The sequence below is a fragment of the Arctopsyche grandis genome, chromosome 5 (assembly GCF_051622035.1).
Source record: "Arctopsyche grandis isolate Sample6627 chromosome 5, ASM5162203v2, whole genome shotgun sequence".
NCBI lineage: Eukaryota > Metazoa > Arthropoda > Insecta > Trichoptera > Hydropsychidae > Arctopsyche > Arctopsyche grandis.
In genome coordinates this window covers 9,991,076-10,013,178 of record NC_135359.1, presented here as the reverse complement: position 1 = coordinate 10,013,178, position 22,103 = coordinate 9,991,076, and the positions used below count along the sequence as shown (strand labels likewise).

General features: G+C 32.6%; 1 protein-coding gene and 2 non-coding genes across 3 annotated transcripts; all 3 read left to right on the top strand.

Annotated features, from left to right (window-relative positions):
• Nucleotides 1-319: 319 nt before the first annotated feature.
• On the top strand, nt 320-20,709 carry LOC143911913 (peroxisomal leader peptide-processing protease). The gene is made up of 9 exons (XM_077431011.1): nt 320-491; nt 18,064-18,308; nt 18,382-18,586; nt 18,677-18,923; nt 18,990-19,168; nt 19,255-19,361; nt 19,433-19,598; nt 19,674-19,997; nt 20,084-20,709. The coding sequence occupies exons 2-9, from the start codon at nt 18,066-18,068 to the stop codon at nt 20,164-20,166; spliced, it is 1,554 nt and encodes a 517-aa protein (XP_077287137.1). The 5' UTR covers nt 320-491; nt 18,064-18,065; the 3' UTR covers nt 20,167-20,709.
• TRNAY-GUA (transfer RNA tyrosine (anticodon GUA)) lies at nt 14,779-14,868 on the top strand. Its single transcript is given in 2 exon segments — nt 14,779-14,815; nt 14,833-14,868. It is a non-coding gene; the product is annotated as a tRNA-Tyr (tRNA).
• On the top strand, nt 15,054-15,126 carry TRNAV-CAC (transfer RNA valine (anticodon CAC)). The gene has a single exon. It is a non-coding gene; the product is annotated as a tRNA-Val (tRNA).
• Nucleotides 20,710-22,103: the final 1,394 nt, after the last annotated feature.

The following is a 22,103-nucleotide window of genomic DNA, read 5'->3' as shown; positions in this document are numbered from 1 at the left end:
TTGGAAATTTTCTTTCATATTCAATCTCCAACGTACAAATGTAAAATGAATCTTTTAGGAATAAGATAAATTATTTAGGAAATTTGCCCAAAATAATATTCAATTCAATCTTCTTGATTTCAATTTAAATAAATATTCAACCAGTACCTTCCCCGGACGCAAAGTAAAGAAATGCCACTTAATCTTGGGGAAATTTTCTTATTCATTTCCACGAAATTCCAACTTTTTTCCGATTTTCTTATTGGAAAAAAGTTGTGTTAGGTAACACAAAAAACTGTAAATGCAATGTTTGACATCTCGGTTTTCAAGTGATAATGGTGGTACTCCGTAAAGTGATCGCTAGCTGGTTATCTGTCATAACAAATCCTCACGCTAGATTTGCTTGTAAACAAGTGCTGTGTACGCAATAAACCGTAAATTGACAAATTGCGCCATAGTAATTCAATTGTGTCGCTTTTCCTTGGAATATACTAGACGGTGTTGACAAACAGGTGAGTTTTATTTTTATTTTGACAGATTGATAACCAATTGTACTCTGAACCGAAACATAACCTCCATGATGCATTAGCCACCACTTTTATAAAACGAATATATAGTTCTGGTAATAAGCAGACGATCTTTATTGTAAAGCTTGCATTCATCATCATGCATTAATTTGTCGTTTAAACCTAGCCTTCGACTCACTAAAAGTTGCGCAAAATCGGCCCTATCTGACGTTTGATTCTGGCCATAACGCTGCGATTTTCGTCATTAACCAAAAGAGGAATATTTTCAACTCGACTTTCCCAATACACTCGTTGACACATACTTTATTTGATTTCAAAAAGTATTTCGGGATGTGTGTGTTTGATAATAATAATAATAAGTACTGCAAGTACCACAATACATAATTAAACTATAGCTTAGTCACTTTCGACTATTGGGTTTCAAATAATAAAAAAAACGTAAATGAGAACCTTTCAAAATGATACTCTCTTTTGTTTATATTACATCTAATTACATATTAATAGTAACCTAAAAATTTAAGTGGAAAACATAAGACACGGTCAACTATGAACATTGATTTTTACTGGATTAGCCGAAATTTAAGAATCTATGCTCGACTAGATATTTAAACCTAAACCATCTCAGCGCAAATTTCGATGAATTGAATCAATATATGTATGTACATGCCTTGTTTTCATTTTCAAAGATTATCTATGGTATATAAAATATAACATTTTATTTGCTTATTACATTATTAAGTGTCATACCGTTTAATACCGTATATTAAGTGCCATACCGTTAAAATGTATGTTTTTTGTGGTCACTATCGCTATCTTTAAAATATATTGTAGTTTTACTATTTTCCATCCAGTGTAGTATGACACTTAGGTAAAACGTACATGCTGTCCTTTTCACCCCATTTCGACCAACAGCATTTCGCGCGTACAATGTTCTACTGTCTACACGAAATGCTATTGGTCGAGAAGCAATGAAAGAGATAGCAGTACGTTTTTCCTAAGTCTCTTCCTACAGCGGACCTTGTTAATAGTTAATGATTTTTAACACCATTTTTAAATAAAAAAATAATAACTCACCTAATGTTTTGATAATGAATTTTTACAAATTAAATGCGTAATCGCTGACTTCTTTCTCGTTGAATTTCGTTTGCAAATAGCGTTGTTTAAAAACATAACGGAACTTCCGACACAATTAGAAATAACACGCGTAGCACTAGCATTCAATACTGTCACTATACATTTTATAACTTCAATAAAACTTTTTTTATGTAACTAATTTGCAACCTATCGTCTGGGTTGTATAGAACGTTCACTTTGGATTTGCTCTGATGGAATGGAAAAAGTCAAACACGCGCGGAAGACAATCCGACTGAAATCCATCTTGTATATTATAATTATTGTTATATTATTGTTATTATAAAACGCGTCGTCAAGATGGCGAGGGTGTTCTTTGAAGATACTCGCCGGAGATGTCCCACGATTTGTCGTCACAGGATGCAGTTCATTAAGTATGGTAGTGTGTAAACACGTACTGGTCGCACACAACCACCACGATGATGTTTCGGATGACCGCCATGTCTTCGTCGATGGAAGTTGTCCACCGACTGATGGGTGCTCGACGTATCACTGGGTCACTGGTGATCTTCGTTTCGACCTTGTCTCGTCGTGGGAATTGAAGCCAGTCAAATCGCCGAGCTCCAGGGTCGTTCCCGTTGGACGGTCGTCGTCTATTTCAGATGTGAGACATCTCCGTACCAGTGTGTCTATTTCTGGTTGGCGACTGGTCCAGACAGCGGGGCGACGCCACGGGACACAGCTCGCTGAACCAGTAAAGTAAGATCTGATCTGTCCTCACATGTGTGACCGCCGAGCACACTCTCCTCACCGTTGCTTGTCTCAATCCATTGGCGCATTCAATCATGGACGTAGTCGATCCATATCCACATTCCAAAACTCATTATCAATCTGATAAGCCATATTATTTCGGAAAATTACAGCCCATTATGTATCGGCACGACGAAAATTCTTTGAATACAAAATGTATTTGAGATCACGTTATCTACTTTGTTACAATAATCTACAGCTCATTTAATAATTATTTGTTGCAATAATCTACACACCAGGTATACATACATTTTTTCAATACAGTCGTAGTTTTTATCAATATTCGAATATCTCTGGCGTACTTAATACAGGGTAGTATTATATACCGGTCTCCGTGACGGGCCGGAATGTGAAATTACCGAAAACGCAAAGATCGGAAGACAAAGATCGAAAATCGAAAGATCTTAAGTCGAAAGATCAAAAAAAGGGTGCATGGTAAACGGTACATACTCACTTAATTTGCGTGAGCAGGATACAACAGGAACAAGAGGAACAGGCTTTTCCTCCCGTATTAATGTGCGCGCGCAGAATCTCTTTCGAATTTCAAAGATCTTTCGATTTTCGATCTTTGCCTTCCGATATTTGCGTTTTCGGTAATTTCGCATTCCGGCCCGTGAGGTAGACCCATTATATATGTACATATATACAAACATATGTAACCAGAAAAATGAAGTGGCTTTAGGCGTCATATTGTTGTCAAGTGACGATTGTCCACAGACAATCCTAAATAATTTTAGCATCAGTCGTATTTGATGCGTGGTGGTCGACGTATGTCAGATAAAAACTTCTGTGGGCAAGTGCATCGGTAGAAATTGCACAATGCATTCAAAAACACACTATAAACAACATGGGATACATTTTTATACGTATATAAATTGATCATTTAAGTGACATACTATCAGTTATATTTGATGCTTGGTGCTCGACTTATGTCCGATAAAAACTGATCTGTTTGTTTATATTAATCGCAAGATGGGCTAGCATCGTTAAAATTGCACAATGCATTAAAAAACACTCAATAAACAACATGGGATATATTTTTATAAGTACATTGATCCGATTGTATTCCGTGCGTTGTAGCGTATTTAAAGAGTCGTGCCACGTAATATTGACAACAGTTATTTATTCGTAAGGGCCCTTCTATTATTATAACATTTCTCTGTATGTAACAGTCCAAGTGTTCACTCCAGTTCGTTCATAAACATACTAGTTTTACACGAACTGTTGATTTTAGTTTAAGTGCTAATAGTCAAAGCTATCTTCAAAAAAGCTTACCAGGTGTTGCATAAAACTTTTAGCTTTCAAAACCTTTGAGGTGTTAAAACAATAAAAAATTGAAATGGGAAATGCTATGGAAACCGCATTCCAATGTTACTATAATTAACGTTTCCACTAATAATTAAATATTGCAACCCAGGGTAAGCATACATATGTACATAGACAATGGATCAAATGGACTAAGAGTATAGTTTGTGCATGAAGAAACTGGTTAGTTTGTCAATTTGTTTTTTTGTGCTCACTATAACTTACCAGATTGGTTCCTGAATGAACTAACTAGTATGTTCATGAACGAACGAACTATACAATCGGACTTCAACAATTTCCTGTAGTAATATCATGTAACTACATACGTATAAAAGCTCATTTTTGCCTAAACTTTTCTTTCTTTAAATATTTTTTATTTGTGAATTATTATTCAATACTAGTGGTTTTACCCGGCTTCGGTCGATATTTGTAATATAAACCGCTTAAACATGGCTAATCTAATAGTAAACATTTAATTAAATTTATATGAATAGTTTTATTTTAATTTAAATTTATTTGAATGTATTCATTTGTTTTTTTGTTAAATTTAACGTCACGGATTCTACCACCTAAACCTTACATACATTAAGCCTTACAAAGTCGCTTTCCAAATTATATATTAGATAATATATGTATAATATATTTATATACATTGTTGTTAAACCGCAAATTGCTTTTCTTTAACCTATCAAGCTCATTCAAGCGCATTTTCCATCACTTTTATTGAGATTTCAGATCATTGCACTTCTTCTTAGCTAAGCCTTTACTTGAGATCGGCTTTCCAACTTCGGCATCGCCAGAATCATCTGTCCTGGGTCGTCTTAGGTGGTATCTGGGCATATTTTAGGAACTTAGTAACTAGCCCCATCCATGTGAGCTTGGACTTACCACGTCTTCTCGGGTGTTTCAGGTCATCGGGTCTTATCACTTGTCCATAATGCCTTCTCTAATATCAGACTTCAGGTGTTTAATGATTATTTTTTATTCTCACTTAGCCGAAATATTGAGAATCACCAAATAATCAAGTAATCGTTTGTTACTAGTAATATGTACAAGCATTATTAAGTAAAAATAAATAAATGCGACTTTAATGCTAAATTTGAGTCGTTCGATATATGAAGGCTCCGATTCCACAGCTCTGGGCTTTTTTTAAATTTCGTGTTACAATAAAACAATTAGACTTATTCTGGCAAATTATCTGAATCATATCTAGAGAATTAATGGCACTAGTGATGCCCTACAAACTGTTGCACGTAATGTGCTTGTAGAAAGGAAATATGTATTTCCAAGTGGGATTTTCCGTTTTTCTGTATTTAATATAATGGTGGATCTATGTACATATATCTACTTATTATGTAAAGTATACCAAGAATATTAACGCTCAAAGTTGAACATGTTTTTCCTATATCGAATTCGTTATGGTTAGTGCAATTGAACGTACATATGTTCATGTGGAGAAAGTAGTTTAATAAGAAAAACATTGAACGAGCGTGTAACTGGGAATTTCCCCATAATGTGGGTATCCTTAAGCACACAATTTTTACATTTTTAGCGCAATTTCATCATCCCATTTGAAAAATTCAACATAAGCAAATAATACAGATACTACAAACTACGGATATAGACAATAAAGATCTTCAAATCATCGCGAATCTACTGGCAACAAAAAGCCTATGTCAAAGTGGACGAGAAAATGACAATACAAAGGGGAGTAGACATACTATCACCGATGATCTTCGATCTATACCTCGAAAAAATATTTGAAAAAGCATTGGCAGGAGCCGAAGATGGGGTTAAAGTAAACGGAGTCTTGTTATGCAGATGACACTGTACTTATGGCGGACAGTCGAAATGGATTGCAGATACTTATTAACAGAGTGACCGAATCATGTAATATAAAAAAAAATACATGAATATCTGCCAACACCCATCTGATGGATTTCAAAGTCGAAGGAGTGCTTCTGGAGAGAGTCAACAAAACCGTATATCTGGGTTGTACTTAATATGGCAGGTAGGATCACACGACTGGAATAAAATGCCGAATAGAGAAAACCAGGGCGAGTTTTATTCGGCTAAAAAAATCATATTTATCCGTAAATAACTCCTGAAAAGCGGTATGAGGATAGTGAGATGCTATGTGTTCTTAGTTCTTTTACGGCGAAAACACACTGAGTGGGTCGTGGTACGTTTTTTTTAGATACTTTTAAACATTCGAACATACATGATACACAGTCCCAAAAATCACCCCCTAGAGTGTTTTCGGTGATATTCTATCCTAGTATTTATCCTTGCTTGAAAGTGATCGATAATGGTGAATCCCATATTTGAAGAAATATAGGAGAAACGTGTCGGTTGCATATGGATATGCATACACGTGCGATCTCCCAAACATATGCATTCTGCACGTGCAAGTACACTCGAATTCGGTTTGGGGAACACGCACTGTCTACGGTCACAGCGAGAAGCCCTCCGTAAAAACACATGACGTCACATACCATACAGTGTGTTTTAGCCCTTATACGCAATGGAAGCGTGAACTCTCACATATATTATTATGAAAAAAATTAGCCATTTGAAATGTGTATCTATAGGTACAGACAAATGCTAAGTTTAAGCTGGACTTAGGTTAAATATGGGTGTGTTTTGTCTCAAATGAATAAAACGAAAGAAATCGTCAAGACCATCGAGAGACGAAAACTTGAATATTTGGTCACGTAATGTGACACCCTGAGCCATATCAACTCCTGCATCTCAATATTCAAGAGAAGCTCTGCGAAGGAGAGACCCCGGAAGAAGGAAAAACCTAAGGCAACAGTTCAACCAAAGTACTACTCTACTGTTCCAACAAAAATCATCATCGTAAACATGATTTTCCGGTAACGGATAAGACAAAGAAGAAGATTTGAGAAATTCTGATTGAAGATGAGACCTGACACAGATCAGTCAAATTGTCATAGCACAATCGCAATGTTTTGCAAACTTGCCGACTCACGATGACTCATACATACATATGTATGTCTGTCTATAATTAACACAACAAGGAGGCGGTTTCCACCAGTTCTTATTAATTTTCATGAATTCATGTTTTAAGTGGGGTTTCTTTGTATACAACGTTTGTCATCATTGTATTATACATACATACATATGTATATCGACAGAAGCGGAAAAGCGGCGACAGTGTTTTAAAATGTCATATTTCTGTGAATATTTTAATTATTAATTATAATTCTGTCTAGACGATGAGTTTTGAATACATTTGTATTATATGTTACATCGCATATAAAAAGCATGTGTGATACACTGAAGCTTAAAATTTCACGATACATATGTAATTCTCAAGTGTTTAGAGATGAATTGAAAAGAATTGAAAGTTTTTTTTATGATATGAATTTATAACAACGTGATAAGAGCTACGTCCCACCATAAACGACAAAGCTATTAACCAATTTGCTTAGGGCCATTCACAAGTTGCTCACTTGGATATAAGAACTGTAATTCGATTATAGTACATCATCTCTTTTGCGCGTATGCGATTCGATAAGGACCCAAGATGGTATTCAAATCAAAAAAGTATGTATGCTAAACATTATATATGTACGTATGTATTTTACATAAAGATAATATCTATGATTTGGTACTAAATCGGAACTGTTGCTATCTTTTAACGTCATTGTCACTAAATTTAACGGTCGTAATTCATCTCATTTTCAAATATTTTTTTGATAATCTTTAATTGCAAACGAACAATAATACCGGGATAACAGTATATGAGTGCTCTCAGACCGAGTCACTTGAACGATGCCACGCTACGAGTGACAACCGAGTGACCAAATTGATGAGCTCGTTCTGAGTGCACTCATCTATCTAATATATAATTTCGAAAGAGAATTTGTATGTAAGTAAGTATATATCTTTGGTTGGGAATTTCGTAAACAAGTCAAAATTTCTATGACGACGAGTCGATTTTATTTTTCGATTCAAATAAATTTAATAAAAAAACAAATGAATATTTACTATTAGATTCACCATGTTTACGCTGTTTATATTACAAATACTGAGTGAAGCCGGGTAAAACAACTAGTATAGTATAAACGAGCTTGTAATTGAATTACACATATCATTGGTAAAATACTGACTAAAATTGACAACGGATTCAAGATAGATAATTCAGTTACATACATGTTACGATCTCTTGACATTTGGCGTGACGCTATTACACTTCTGAAATGATTTACATATCGCAATCAGCTGGTGGTTTGAGTTGAACATAGCATTTTTTCAGATCTAGTATTGGAGAAGAACTAGCTTAATTAACTTAATTATCCACAGCTTACTTTTGACTCCAGTGCAAATTTTCAACACAGTGTGTTTGAATCTTGTTTAAATTAGCTTATGGAGTACGTGCCGATTTATCAATTGTGTAATTGAGTTCTTAATAATATTAGCAAATTTTAATCACCGAACCGATCTCTATTTAATTACCTCGTTACTCTATATACATATGTATATATAACTAAATAGAAGGTTTTACCTTCGATATGCTAAAAATAGTCTGCTAATTGAGTTATATAGCCTTTGGTCAAGAGTCGCTTCTTCTGAACCTGTTCGAGTGGTTTCGAAAACGCGCTGTGAATCACGCGGCACAAAATCATCACTTTGACCTTTAATTTTTTGGAAACTCCTGCAACAACTGTATTGTGTTAACAAAGTACCAAAAAAAACTCGCTAATCCGTGAATTTCAACCATTTCCTGGTGTACATACCTACATTAGCGTATGACGTTTAAAATGCCTGCCTATCCGAGATGATAATTACTAAATTTAACGAATGGTAACTTTTTTGAAATTCGTGTATCACCATTGTCAGAATTTTCAGTGTAACTCACTATTAATGGGGCATTTCCGATTGATTTCCATCTTGAATTCCAACAGATTCATTGACGCAGCATCATGTTTTACATTTAAAGTTATTACTAATAGTGCTGCTATTTATAGTATGAGGAAATTGAACGCAAATTCTTCAAATAGCTTGATATACAATACAAACAAAAAAAAAAACAGAAAAATACAAACACAAAAGAAGCGCACACAGAACTTTTTGACATTTTTTCAAGTTGAAAAATCATAGCACTCTACTATGTGCGCATTTTCAGTTTCATATTCAGTTTACTTCGTTTTCTGTTTAAGTATTTTTATGTTTTCTTTGCGCTTATTTTTCTATTCAAAATTTTCATACCAAGGTTTTATCACCAAACGATTTTTTTTACAAAATTGCGCAATTCGAACAAAAATTCTGTATTATTTTTTATTATTTTACGAATATCTTACAAGAAATTTCAATCAAAATCTCCTAGTTGAAACTTCTTTCATTTTATTTTAATGGCACACATACAGAATAAAAATATAAAAAGAAAGCAGTAGAGTGAAATACAAAAGATAAAAAATATTTCGAAAACAATGCTTTATGAGTTCAATTATCTTCAATAAATAAATACAACTGTAAATAAAAAAAAGTTAAAAAGAAAGGTATGCATATGAACATGTTCAATGAATAAAACTGATGGCATTTAATTCGAATGCATTACAAATATTATCATCGCAAGACGTTTATGCGAATAATTTTTAAACTGTTTCTTGGAATTTTCAACTGTAGAAAAAATCTAGAAAGTAAAAGCCAATATATATGTATGTAATATAACACACAAAGATTTATGAATCAAAAGAGAAACGCAATTTGTAATCAGACGTCGTAGTTTAACAATAGATCGTCAAGAACCATTCATCATTAATACATTTTTATCCTTACAGCTACTATTTCAGTACATTACCATCATCATCATTTCCAACACGCTTCCATTCATCTCTATTTTGAGCAACTCTCAGACATCTCATCCCACACATGTTTTTATAATTTCATCCACCCATCTTCCTTGTAGCCTCCTTTTCACCCTTCTTCATTATATCGCACAGCAATCAAGCAATTCTTTCGTCCATTCGTCGCTCACTTCACTACATCAAACAACCTCAATTTTTTTAGAGGTTTGTCTTTCGAATTGACAAAACATTTTTTGACAGTTGACAGCTCATTTGTACTCAGTTTGGTTTGCCATTTAACCATGAATGGATTTTTCCAATGCTTGCAAATTGCTCAAATTTATTTTGAAAATCGTGGTTCAGGTCGTGAATTGGTTGACTTCCAATATCGTTTGATTTAACACGTTTGGGATATTTTCTGTGGGGATATGTGAAATCGCTAGTTTTAGCCGATAAACGAGAGACGATGGACGACTTGAAAGCCTTCGCCGCGTTATTGCCGATATACGACCCCAGCTGCTCGAAAAAGGACGAAAATTGGACTTCTAGATTGCGCTTTATTCGAACCAACCCCGGCTATGGCCGATATCATATTTTAGCACTAATGACATAATTAATTATCTTTCTTAAAGCCAATACCATGGCTATTACGGCGATTTGTATATGTTTTATTTCATTTTAATATTTCGTACCTCTAAAAAAATACCTTTACACATATAAAAGAATAAACCTTCCATCCGTTCTTGACGGATTCGATATTAATATTTTTTTCGATATTAAGAAAATGGCACAAAAAATAGAGAGAGACGGCACGAGACGCGAAGCGTGCGCGCGGTAGGACGTAATTTGCGTACAGCTACAAATATTTCGATTCACATGTAAAACTATGCACAAAAAAATAAATCTTAACATCCGTTGGTAACGGTCACACTAGTATATCCATAATATAATACTCAATCAGATTATTAGATTCAATGTTTTGGAAAATAATGCGCTGCAGCCATTTTTTTACACGGCGTCTAGCCAAATTCAATATTCACATGTCTTAAAAATACAGTAACACGAGGAATTTCGTTGACATCGATGACCCCGTGAATTGACTGATGGGTGACGTTTCGCGCGCAATTACATCGAGTTTATGAGGTTTTCCGCGGTTCTCAGTGATGGTAGTTTTTGTGTAGGTGCTTTCACTGGTCGCACCACGTGCATTCCTCGGCCACGCCACCTGCCTCGGCCAATCAGCGCTCGGCTTTCAACCCCACTTTGCGGCTTTCTCGCGCGTGCGCATTCCCGCCAAAGCAGTTTTTCCTAAATGGGCGACCGCGCTCTGCGAATACGTTATAATAAACTACGTACGAACGTACACACCCACCGATTATCCAATGTTTTGAAATGCGTACACCTTCTGTGTAGTCAGTCATTTGCAGTATTCGGGTGCATGATTATTTTAATGCATGCTCAATCATTACAAACCGCTCTGGAGAGGACAGAGTAGAAATTGGGAACGGACAATTATTTTCATGGGTAGAATGATGCTAATTACTGACATTCAAACCTACCCAGTAGCTATAGCAAATTGTAAAAGTAATAATATCATTCGTCATAAATAGATTTAGGGTTTAAATAAGGTTTTGCCATTGCTAATTTCGTAGATAAACCATTTTGTTACACGCTTTTTTGCTCTGGCACTGGTCTAATGGTCTATTGTTGACGACGATTCGATGTTTAATCACAACAAATGCTTCCAATAGTATTATTATTATAATCATCATCAAAAATGTCTTAAATTTCCAGTATACCACTTACAATATACGCTTGCCCCTACCGTTGTTTGTAATAAATACATTTTCCCATGAAGCCATTTCGGACTGCACCTGAGCGACAAGTATGGTATTAAACTTGTACATACATATATAATTGTATAGATTATAAATTTGAAATCATATTCAAATGGTGACATAGTGGGTAGGGTGCAGTGGCGTAACTACTATGACTCGGGGGTATGCGGTGCATGAAGGCCCTTAGGGTCAGGGAGGCCCTCGGAAGGATCTCCAAATATTAATAAATATATTAAAAATAAAGTTTTAAATAAAATATATTGGAATACCAATTCACACCAGCTGAAAACAGTCAAAGTTTGTATAAAATTTCAGACTCGGTGAACTTACAATATTAAGATGAAAATGTCTTTAAAAGATGTGATTGTAAAATTTGCAAATTTTCGCAAAGGCAAGGAAAGACATTTAAAATTTGAAAGTTTATTTACATACTTCTTTGAAAATGAAAATGGGGGGGCGCCTTGGAAGCTTTTGCATGCTTGCCGAATTTTTCTATTTACGCCACTGGTAGGGTGATTTTGCCAATTTGATAAATTGATAAATTGTCAAACTCTGATAGGAAACGATCAACTTGGAGTCGCAAATATCCAAGTCTGACTAGCAGTACAGCAGAAATACTTCTGAATAAATTCTTTTCAATCAAGTTCAACCAAGGGCTTTGTCGCGGGAACCTCTCGGTGATTAGCATTAACACAACCACCGAGTTATACTGCTGATTAATTAAATAAGTAAATTATATAATTACTTGTAATTTTAAAGAAAAACATTTTGTCTGTGGCGCATTTTTTCAATAATTTCAGAGTAATTAATATTTTATACATAGTAATAATTTTTTTGATTATTTATGAAATTTAAATTAAAAACTGGCTGACTTAAAAGTATGCTATTATTCATGACTTACTACAAACATATTTAATATATGTATTTAATTCAGTTACTTTTTCTCCCACTTTTTTTTAGCTAGTTAATCTTTGTAAATAAAACAAAATATGTTTTTTAAATAAATGAATAAGAAAAGAGTGTAATATGCAGGTATTATACATATTTTTAATAGGTTATAAATTAAGTTAATGATTTCGAACATCATCCCCCTCTGTCATTTTTCAGGGGGGGAGCCGGCGTAAAGTTCCAGGGCCCGGACTACTTTAGGGGCTCCGTGTCGGAAATCGTACCTGTTAATCATTACCTTATTCAATTATTTAAAAAAATAACTACCAACATATACATATGTACATAGGTATGTTTCTAATAGTTTTTTCGCATATTAAAAATATATCTATAAGATTTTTTTTTTAATTTGTCATAGAGCTCGGAATAATTTTTCCCAGGACTCGGGATTCCTCTCGGCGACCCTGTATATATCTACTACTAAAAATAAAATTGTAATTGCTTTACATGTTCACTCATATTTCAGCCTCATTTATAATGAATGTTTTTTCGACGAAGTCTGAGTTCCATGAATCAAGATGAATCGGTGACCGAAGGGCTTTATATAAAATTAAAATATGTATTTTCCTCTAACTGGTATATAAATACTCTCCTAGAAAAAAATTTCAGACTGTGCATAATTTTCAGTCTTGTTTCAAAAATATTTTTCAATGAAATTGTACAGTTTTAAAATTTTCCTGCGACACAGACTCTGTACTAGCTCAACTTGATGTAAAATTGCTAAAAGAAGGTCAACTGTATAGAAAGTGCATGTCAGCGCTCCGATTTCAATCGTTCGATTGTTGATTGAAGTGTTGCGTCAGCTCTGACATTTATTGTAGGGCAGCCATTTTTACAAAGTACACCCAAACGAAAGGGCTCATTGCATCAGCCAATACTTGTGAAAACTGGAAAGTGTTCAGAAGTCGCAACGAGAAGGACACAAGATCGAGCCAAGCACGCCATCACGTTATTGACCACGTGTAATTAGCTCCAACGGTAATCGGTAGTTCTTATTTAATTACTTTACAAGATGAGAATTATATTATTTTCTTAGTCTCAAGACGGCAAATTTTTCATTGAAATGAGATTAACTAAACTTCCAATGTTCGTTGTATTTAGGCAACGGAATCTTAACTGATAACAGTCATGACAAATTTTGGCAACATGTATGATCATTTTATCAGTTTTGTAATTATATTTATTACTTAAAAAGGTAAATTACCCTTCCCAAGACATAAAAAAATCAGAATTTTTGAAATATTTTCTTCTGCATAATTAAAGGACATTCACCCGCTTTTTCTGATCTGGAAAAATTCTTAACAATGTTACTAATGTGTTTTCGTAGAATCACTCTGGATTGGATCCAATTTTGTTTAATTAGAAAATTTTCCTCGTTTTTTTTCTTAATATTCGTTCCAAAATTATTAAAAAATCCTCCTACGATATCACAAAAAAATCACATTGTCTAAAATTAAATTTTATAATACTTCACATTTTTGTCACGTTAGTTTTTCTGTATATTATTATACTTCCAACCGACACATAAAAAGTATTTAATTTTCCGAAGTTTCCCACCAAATCTTGACCTTTTCTTCTCCCAACTCCCATTCGAAACAGACCGCGCTCGCGAAAGTTATAAAAAAAAGTAGGCACTTAACTTATGATATGATATCATCAACGAATATATATATATGGAACAATTTCTCCAATAAAAACCAGTCCATAACATAACAGGCTGTAATCAAAATGTATAATTAAATATCCGTTTCTAAGCGTCAGCATAAAAAAATCGATTTATTAGAATGATCTCATCGATTCAGAATCCTGTATTGGGTATCTAGTTTCAAATATTCTTCAACTACATTGAAAACCACTGTCTGAATAATAATAACGATTAATTGTCTTGTAAACGTCCGGTTTTTTCCTTGGCTAATAACGGCGGCAGTTATAGATACATAACGGAGTGCTGAAATTACTTTTTTTTTACACCTATGAGTCATGACTCATGCTACTCATAAATTACATATACACCGATCCAAGTCAAAGTATTCTATATTTAGATAATATAAATTATAGTCCAATAAAAACTATATATAATAATTTAAATATTTTTATACTAGCTGGAATTCTACTACGTGGAAAATACTTGGAAAACTCACTCTTTATTGAAATGTTGCTGAATGAATCAAAGTATGAATGAACGTACATAGTTCATATTTAATTAATGTATTACTTTTATAACGAAAAATTCTGAGAGAAGCATATGAAACTACATACAAGAAAAGCACATGAAAGTTAGTGGTCTTGGAAGAAAGTAATACTGTCTATCATTTTAGAGTGATTTTTAAATGAGTATTAGTTAAAGTTGACGGCCATATGATATGTGTATGATAAAAAAAAATTTCCAGCTTTGATCATCACTGCTGAAATGACTTTATATTCGAATAGTGGAGAAAAAAATGATCTTTCTATTTAAATAGCTTATTTTGAGCGCAAACGACATCACCTTCGATAGCTCAGTTGGTAGAGCGGTGGACTGTAGAGGCCAAACTTGTAGTCATCCATAGGTCGCTGGTTCAAATCCGGCTCGAAGGAATTTTTTTTACTTTTTTTAACATTATTTTTATCGCAAATATTTTTGATATATTATATATGTATATATAGTACTCAAAGATTTATTATTTTAATAAATACTGACTTTAAAAATAAGTTTTTATTTTATCGCACTTATGTAAAGAACTGTACAATTAAGTAGCGTTGTTTGAGCATCAAGCAATACAGTTTCCGTAGTGTAGCGGTTATCACGTGTGCTTCACACGCACAAGGTCCCCGGTTCGATCCCGGGCGGAAACATTTTGATTTTTTGTATTTTTTTTGATTTTATATATAAAAAAATTAATTAAATAATTATTTTTCATAAAAATCAATCAATATTTGAACAAAAAACCAATAAATTTAATTAAAATTTATTAATATCTTTAAATATTATAATTTCTTATAATATTGCATATAGACATCTATAGTTGAATTATGAATTTAAATTATGCGCCAAATTCAAACTAAAATTTATAAGACACCTCATTTTATTAAAATAAAAGAATTATCTTTCATTTAATTTTATATTTGAAAAAACGCTTAAGTATGAATATATTGTACAGAATGAAGCATCCATACAAAGAGAAATGAAACGTCGTACGTGATATATAAAACAATGAAAACATATTACATATAAATATTATATTAAAATACTTACATTAGTTGTATGCGTGTCTTCTTTGGTAGATTTGTATAAAATGAACAAAACGTATTAAACAGTCGATTCGAACACTTCAATTCTAAGTAACACAACTATAAAAAGTGTTAAATCTACTTGTTGGTACTGCTCGTTACTGATGCCGAGTCGCCTTCCGAGTAGAAGAGTCGGCGTAAAATGAACGAGTTATCATCTGCGACAAAATTTATATAGTCGGCTATTGGATGGACCATTGTGGTGCACCATGGAAACCAGGGGGAGAGGGAGGGTGAGATCCCACTCACCCCATAAAACCTTCTACCTTAACCACATTCCTAATGATCTCGCATTGTAATTTCACTCGCTCTTACTGATGTGACGCAAGTTACCACCATTCGAACTCAGGGCTGATACAGAACTCGATTAAAATATTAAATATTTCGTTTCAAAGCTCAATATTTTAAAAGAGACATTAAGAGGGCTGGACACCAGCGCCTTGTCCATACAAACGTATTACACTTCTCCCTTCCTCAATTATGGCACTAGAGAAATTATTTTTTAATATGCTATGGATATCCATCATTGGCATGCATCTGTGCTTTTATTTTTTTTGATTAGTTATTTTTTATAGGAGCTAGGAGCCGCCAAACATCTATAAAATCGCCTCTTTTTTACACCCACGAAAAGAGTCCAGCGAGCTTATTTAACGGTCGATTTAAAAAAAAATACGCGCACAGTTGCATAGAAAATATCTTTCTCATACCGATGATGATTTTTTTATAAAAAGTGGTCCAGTTTCGGAGGAGAAAATTGGAGAATACGAAACCTCGAATTGTCGATTTAAAATACGTATTATCTAGTCGAAGCGCAACTGTTGCATTCACTCAATATATATATATATATATATATATATATATATATATATATATATATATATATATATATATATATATATATATATATTGATATATATTGTCGCATTCACTCAATATATGTATATTTCGAAGAAAGGAACGGCAACAAAATTAAGGTTTCGGGTGTACAGCCCTCTTAACTTTGATCGGCCGTTTTTCGAATATATTTTCACAAATCAAAATTCAACTGGCTTATTTTCATACACTTCACGACTACTAAAAACATTACATTTTATATCCATCGGCTATACTGCCTCCCCTAAGTATTTTTTTTTTAAATAAATTGCGTTTGAATATACATACATTCTTGAAGTTTGATTTCCAATAATTTATTTCATTCGTGCGATACATTTTTTCACAACCATATTTGCTTTCTCACTGTATCATAATGCGATAAATACCTAATCATGCTATATGTGTGTTATTCATACCTCCCGATGTCTTCCAATTTTCTCCTAGGTCATTGGTGAGCTATATGCCTCTATTATATACATACATATATGTGTGTGTTGATATTGTATGTATATTACAAATTCGCTTTTCGAAAGTATATAATACTTTATCTATGTACGTAGTAACAATATATGATGTTTTGTGATCATGTGAAAATTCGAACTTGTTTTTGTTTATTCGTTATTTATAATATGGAAAATTCAATGTAAATTTTCACACTTTGGACCATAAATTTTAACATTTTAGATTTTTAACAAATGATACAAATTGCTCAACCTTGTTCACAAGTATTGAACAATCGAATTTGATATTGTATTAAAATTAAATGTCTGTATTTTTTGATGATTATTTTTCTACCCCTTTCGACGATTGATTAAAAGAAAGCAATTAAAATTCTTAAAGTTGAATAAATTTTCTTTTGAGCTAAAAATGATCTTGTTTATAATATTTTAGCATACCCTTTGACTAAAAATTATCATAAGTTTAATATTATTTTTTACCTAGTTGCTAAAATTCAACTTTATTGATTATCTCCCTGTAGTTTTATTTACTCCCTGTAGCTTTATTTAATACACGAGATTTTATTTATAAATAGATGGGGCACGTGTAGAAAATTATCCATATAAAAGATTTTTCCATGAAAATCTTCTGCCGCTACCTGTAGTGATAATTATACCAATTTATGTGAATGCGTAAAATTACCCTTCTTCATGTTTTTCGCCCTTGTCCTCAACAAGCTATTTATACTCGACATCATAAAAATATTTCTGCGTGCTTTTTTAGTACACTGTTTTTTATGATGTCTGTAGAATTGTTTGTAAATAAAAATGTTTCTCCAACAATAAAAAGTAAAAAGTTAATATGTAACCTCGTAATTTATATATATACTAATGCCGTCTCTTCTGAGTATAATTAGGTAATTGTACATGTACTGGAGGGATGATAGTCTTGATATTTTGTGCGAGCTTGTAATATAATAGTATGTAATTTGCAGTCACCATCAGAAAACAACATGTCACTGTGCCTCCCACTGTTTTCATCAATTTTCTCTACCTTATTTATTTATTCCGCCGTTAAAAATAGAACATAATTCATTATTTCGCATTGTATATACACAGAATAAACACATATATTTTAAAATTACGCATAATGAACCCTAATTTAAAGTGTATTCATTTTATTCGCTCACAGACATGTCTACTAAAGGTGTTATCTTAACGTACAGTTTGTCAATCACGGATGACAAAACTAAAACCACAGGTTCAGTTTTCACCGGATGTGGTTTTAATTTTTGTGGGAGGTGGGTTTTGTCACATGGAAATTTATTCTCTCCATTAAAAATTGTCAAAGATGTTTTAGAAGATCCAGCCCATTCACCCAAATTTAAGACGAACCGCCAATACAAAGCGTTTCCAGATATCTATGTCACACTAGAAGTATTGCATTTATTAAATATTGATTTAATTTTATTTACTATGTTACATTATTACATTGTGATTTATTTTAAAGGATGGTACTGATGTGAAAAACTTTATAAATAATATCACTGTTAAAAAAGGTAGAGTTGTTTATATGTGGCAATGTCCTTTGTTAAAACACGCCATTGATAAGATTATGTCAAGTTGGACACTCGGTAATAAAGATGAAAATATTGAAAAACAAGATGATAGTGCAAAGTCACTGTTCTCAGTTTTAACATTGATTGATATTGGAGGTAAGAAGTGTTCAAAATTTTCTATATATATACATATAGTATATATTTTCTTTTTTCATAAAATCATACATTTTGGCATTTTTATTTCAGCGAATAAAACATCAAAGGCAGATATTGAAAAATGTTTATTTGAACTCTACCAATTAACTGCTAAGAACCCACCAATTCGAGGACAAGAATTACAATTAGAAAGCACTCCATTTGGTAATGAAGTTTTTATAAATACTAAAACCAATGGTGTAATCTGTAATTGTGTGGGTCTAGAAAATTGTGTCGTATTGTGCGATGCATCCTCAACTTTGCGTTGTGAAGGTGGACCAGCTTTTATGTTGCACGAGTAAGTCAAAATGCGATAATATTTAAAATCGGAACATTTCATCAAATTCCATATTCCATATTTCAGCGGAGTTTTGTTCGGAATGATTGTCAATAGTCTATCGTGGTGGAGAGGAGAGTGGGTCGGTTTAACCCTTATAGCATGCCTTGCTCCTATTCTTCACCACCACCTATTCACTGAGAAATATGATTCATCTTTAAATCTATACACATCACCTACATATTTAGGAATTTCAAATTTGCTTGGTAACTACATATGTATAACCATTTAGTTCCGGACGGTTAATGATCGAATGAGCATGAAATCCAATGATTTCGATTACTAATTTTAGATGTCGTGGATTCTACCATTGTTCAAATTGAATGTGGACCCTCATGGGGATCTGGAATTGCCTTGTCGAATGGTTTTATTCTTACATGTTCTCATGTAGTCAAAAATGTTTGTATTTGTATTTTGAAAATACTTGATTTATGTACATATAGAAATATAGTTATAAAATTTAATTGCAGAATAATTTATATGATGTTATAGTATACTATAATGGTCATAAATCAAAGGCAAATGTGTTATTCAAATCATCTGATCATAAAGCTTATGATCTGTCATTACTCCGTCTGTTATCTAAGAATACTTTTTTAAGATTGGCTAGATTTGCTTCCACTCCAGCTATTAAAGGTACTGTCACTAAAAATATTATCATTTTAGTTTTCAATGCAATTTCTACTTAATTTAACTTTTTTTGTTTATTAGGCGAAGTAGTCGTTGCCGTTGGATATCCATACTTTAGTCAAAGTGTAGTGAAAGACCTAAAGCCGACGATTACAAGGGGTCAGATAAACAATGTTACTCCATATTCAATTCAAACTTCGTGTTCAGTTCAGTCTGGATGTAGTGGTGGTGCTATTATGAGATTTTATAAAGAGATTGGGAGTGAAATTATATTGTGTGAAGTATTAGGTGTCATTGTTTGCAACGCTAAAGATGAGAACCTAAATGTTTCATATCCCAATGTTAATATGTCTATTCCTATACATTTGATAAGAAAACCGCTAGAAGACTATATCAATAAGAGAAGTATAAAACTTTTGTATAAATACTATAATAATATTATTCAAAATGTATCTTTCTCACTTAGTGGTTTATGTTTTTCAATTTTTCAGAAACTTTACCTAATTTCGAAGGTGATACAGAAATTTCTGTGCAATCTCTTTGGAAATTTAAGCTACACAAAAGTAATCTATAAACCGATTACTAAAACTGTAAACCAATGATATGTTTAAATTTTTATAGGTCGTTTTCAATATCATTTTCATTATTTTTTGACAAAATGTTTTTAAGATAAGTGTTTTATAGATTTTAATTGTTATTTAAATAATTTTAAAAAGGGAAATGGAAAGGAAAATATATATTTTTTTTAATTAAAAAGTCTATTATTTACATCATAACTTATATAACAGTAACATTAAAATTTATAATTCTTGAACTTCAAATTAATATGAAGCTTGTAAAAATAACAATTAAAAGCTAGTGAAATTTCAAATAATTGAGTTTCTTTGAATCTTTGCTATTCAAATTTAGTGTATTATATGTATTTCTTGTGGTTTTCGACAGACTTAGCAGGATTTGGAATTAAATACAACAGAAAATGTAACACAAATAGAGTATGTATATTGAAACTGCAGTGAATAGATTTTTGCCGACAAGATTATTCCGTACAATGATTTTTGTGGACTATTTCCTAGCAAGAAAATATTTTGAATATATACTTTTTTCAAAGTAGACACGATCAAAGACTTGAGCTTCAATTTAATTTCCGCACTTGATTCAAATATTGCCATCAACCCAACATTATTGATTTTTGTTATAATACTTGGAATTAATTGATCATTCTTAAATAAGGTAATTATTTTTGTTGATATTTTTTTTCAAATTGAAAACTAAGATATTTTATCAAAAAAAAAATATTTTTCTAAATATTTCCATTATTAAAAATTAACATAATGAATTCATTTTATTTAATGCTCTTACAACATTCTACACAGAACTTGTTAACATTATTCATATCTATTAGCAAAAATATTAACGTTTTAACATTCAATATTGCATTTTATCACTTGTTCATATTGTTCATTGAAGAAAAAAGTCCTTCGACAGATTCATGTTTTCCTATTAAACAAAGACAATATTTGACTAATTTGCCAATATATTTATAGGAGACATCATTTTCGCTGAAGGCTTTATACATATATTTAAATTCAACTATTAGACAAAAAAACTGTGCAAAAAAGCTGTCAAGTGACGATTGTCCACGGATAATCCTAAATAATTTTAGCATCAGTCGTATTTGATGCTTGGTGCTCGACGTATATCCGATAAAAACTTCTCTGTTTGTTTATATTACTCACAACATGGGCAAGCATCGGTAAAAATTGCACAATGCATTCAAAAACACACAATAAACAACATGGGATACATTTTTATAAGTAAATTGATCCGATTGTATTCCGTGTTTTGTAGTGTATTTATAGACACGTACCGCGTAATATTGACAACAATTATTTATTCGTAAGGGCCCTTCTATTATTATTACATTTCTCAGAGACAGATACTCAAGAAACCAACACTGTGCTGGCAAAAACAGTAGAGAATGGTCTCCTCATTCTAAAAATACTTTAGTATTTTTAGAATGAGGTAGAGAAACAGTAGAGTTAAATGAATAAAAACATTTCAATGGTAATTATTATTTTTATTTTTATCGATAAATTTTATAATGCGATTGATACATTGAAATGAAGAAAATAAAATTTAAAAATTCAAATGCTTACTTTGAAAAAAAAATTGTATTAGAAATTCTTTTTGTTTGGAAGAATCTGTAAAAAACTAGTGTCCAGAATCAAAGTACATATCCACAAAAAAAAAATCATCGATACTTCTTTTTGTTAATGCCTTGTCCGCATCCGGACGTTGGCGACCACCTGATCGATTATTTGAAGATATCCGCATCGGTCTTCAGCGGCTCGGAACATCTCTTCAGCGCTCATATCGGTCCACATGCGCATGTTTCGAAGCCAAGATAAATTTTTCCTGCCAATCCATTTTTTTTCTTCTATTTTCCCCATGGTTATCAAACGGAGAAATTCGTATCATGTGTCCGAGGTACTCCGCTTGATGACAGAAACA

Coding starts and splice junctions, on each gene's coding strand:
- LOC143911913 (XM_077431011.1), top strand. CDS start 18,066: ATGTCTACTAAAGGTGTTATCTTAACGTACAGTTTGTCAATCACGGAT. Junction 18,587..18,676: donor AACATTGATTGATATTGGAG/GTAAGAAGTGTT, acceptor TTTTTATTTCAG/CGAATAAAACATCAAAGGCA. Junction 19,599..19,673: donor TTCCACTCCAGCTATTAAAG/GTACTGTCACTA, acceptor TTTGTTTATTAG/GCGAAGTAGTCGTTGCCGTT.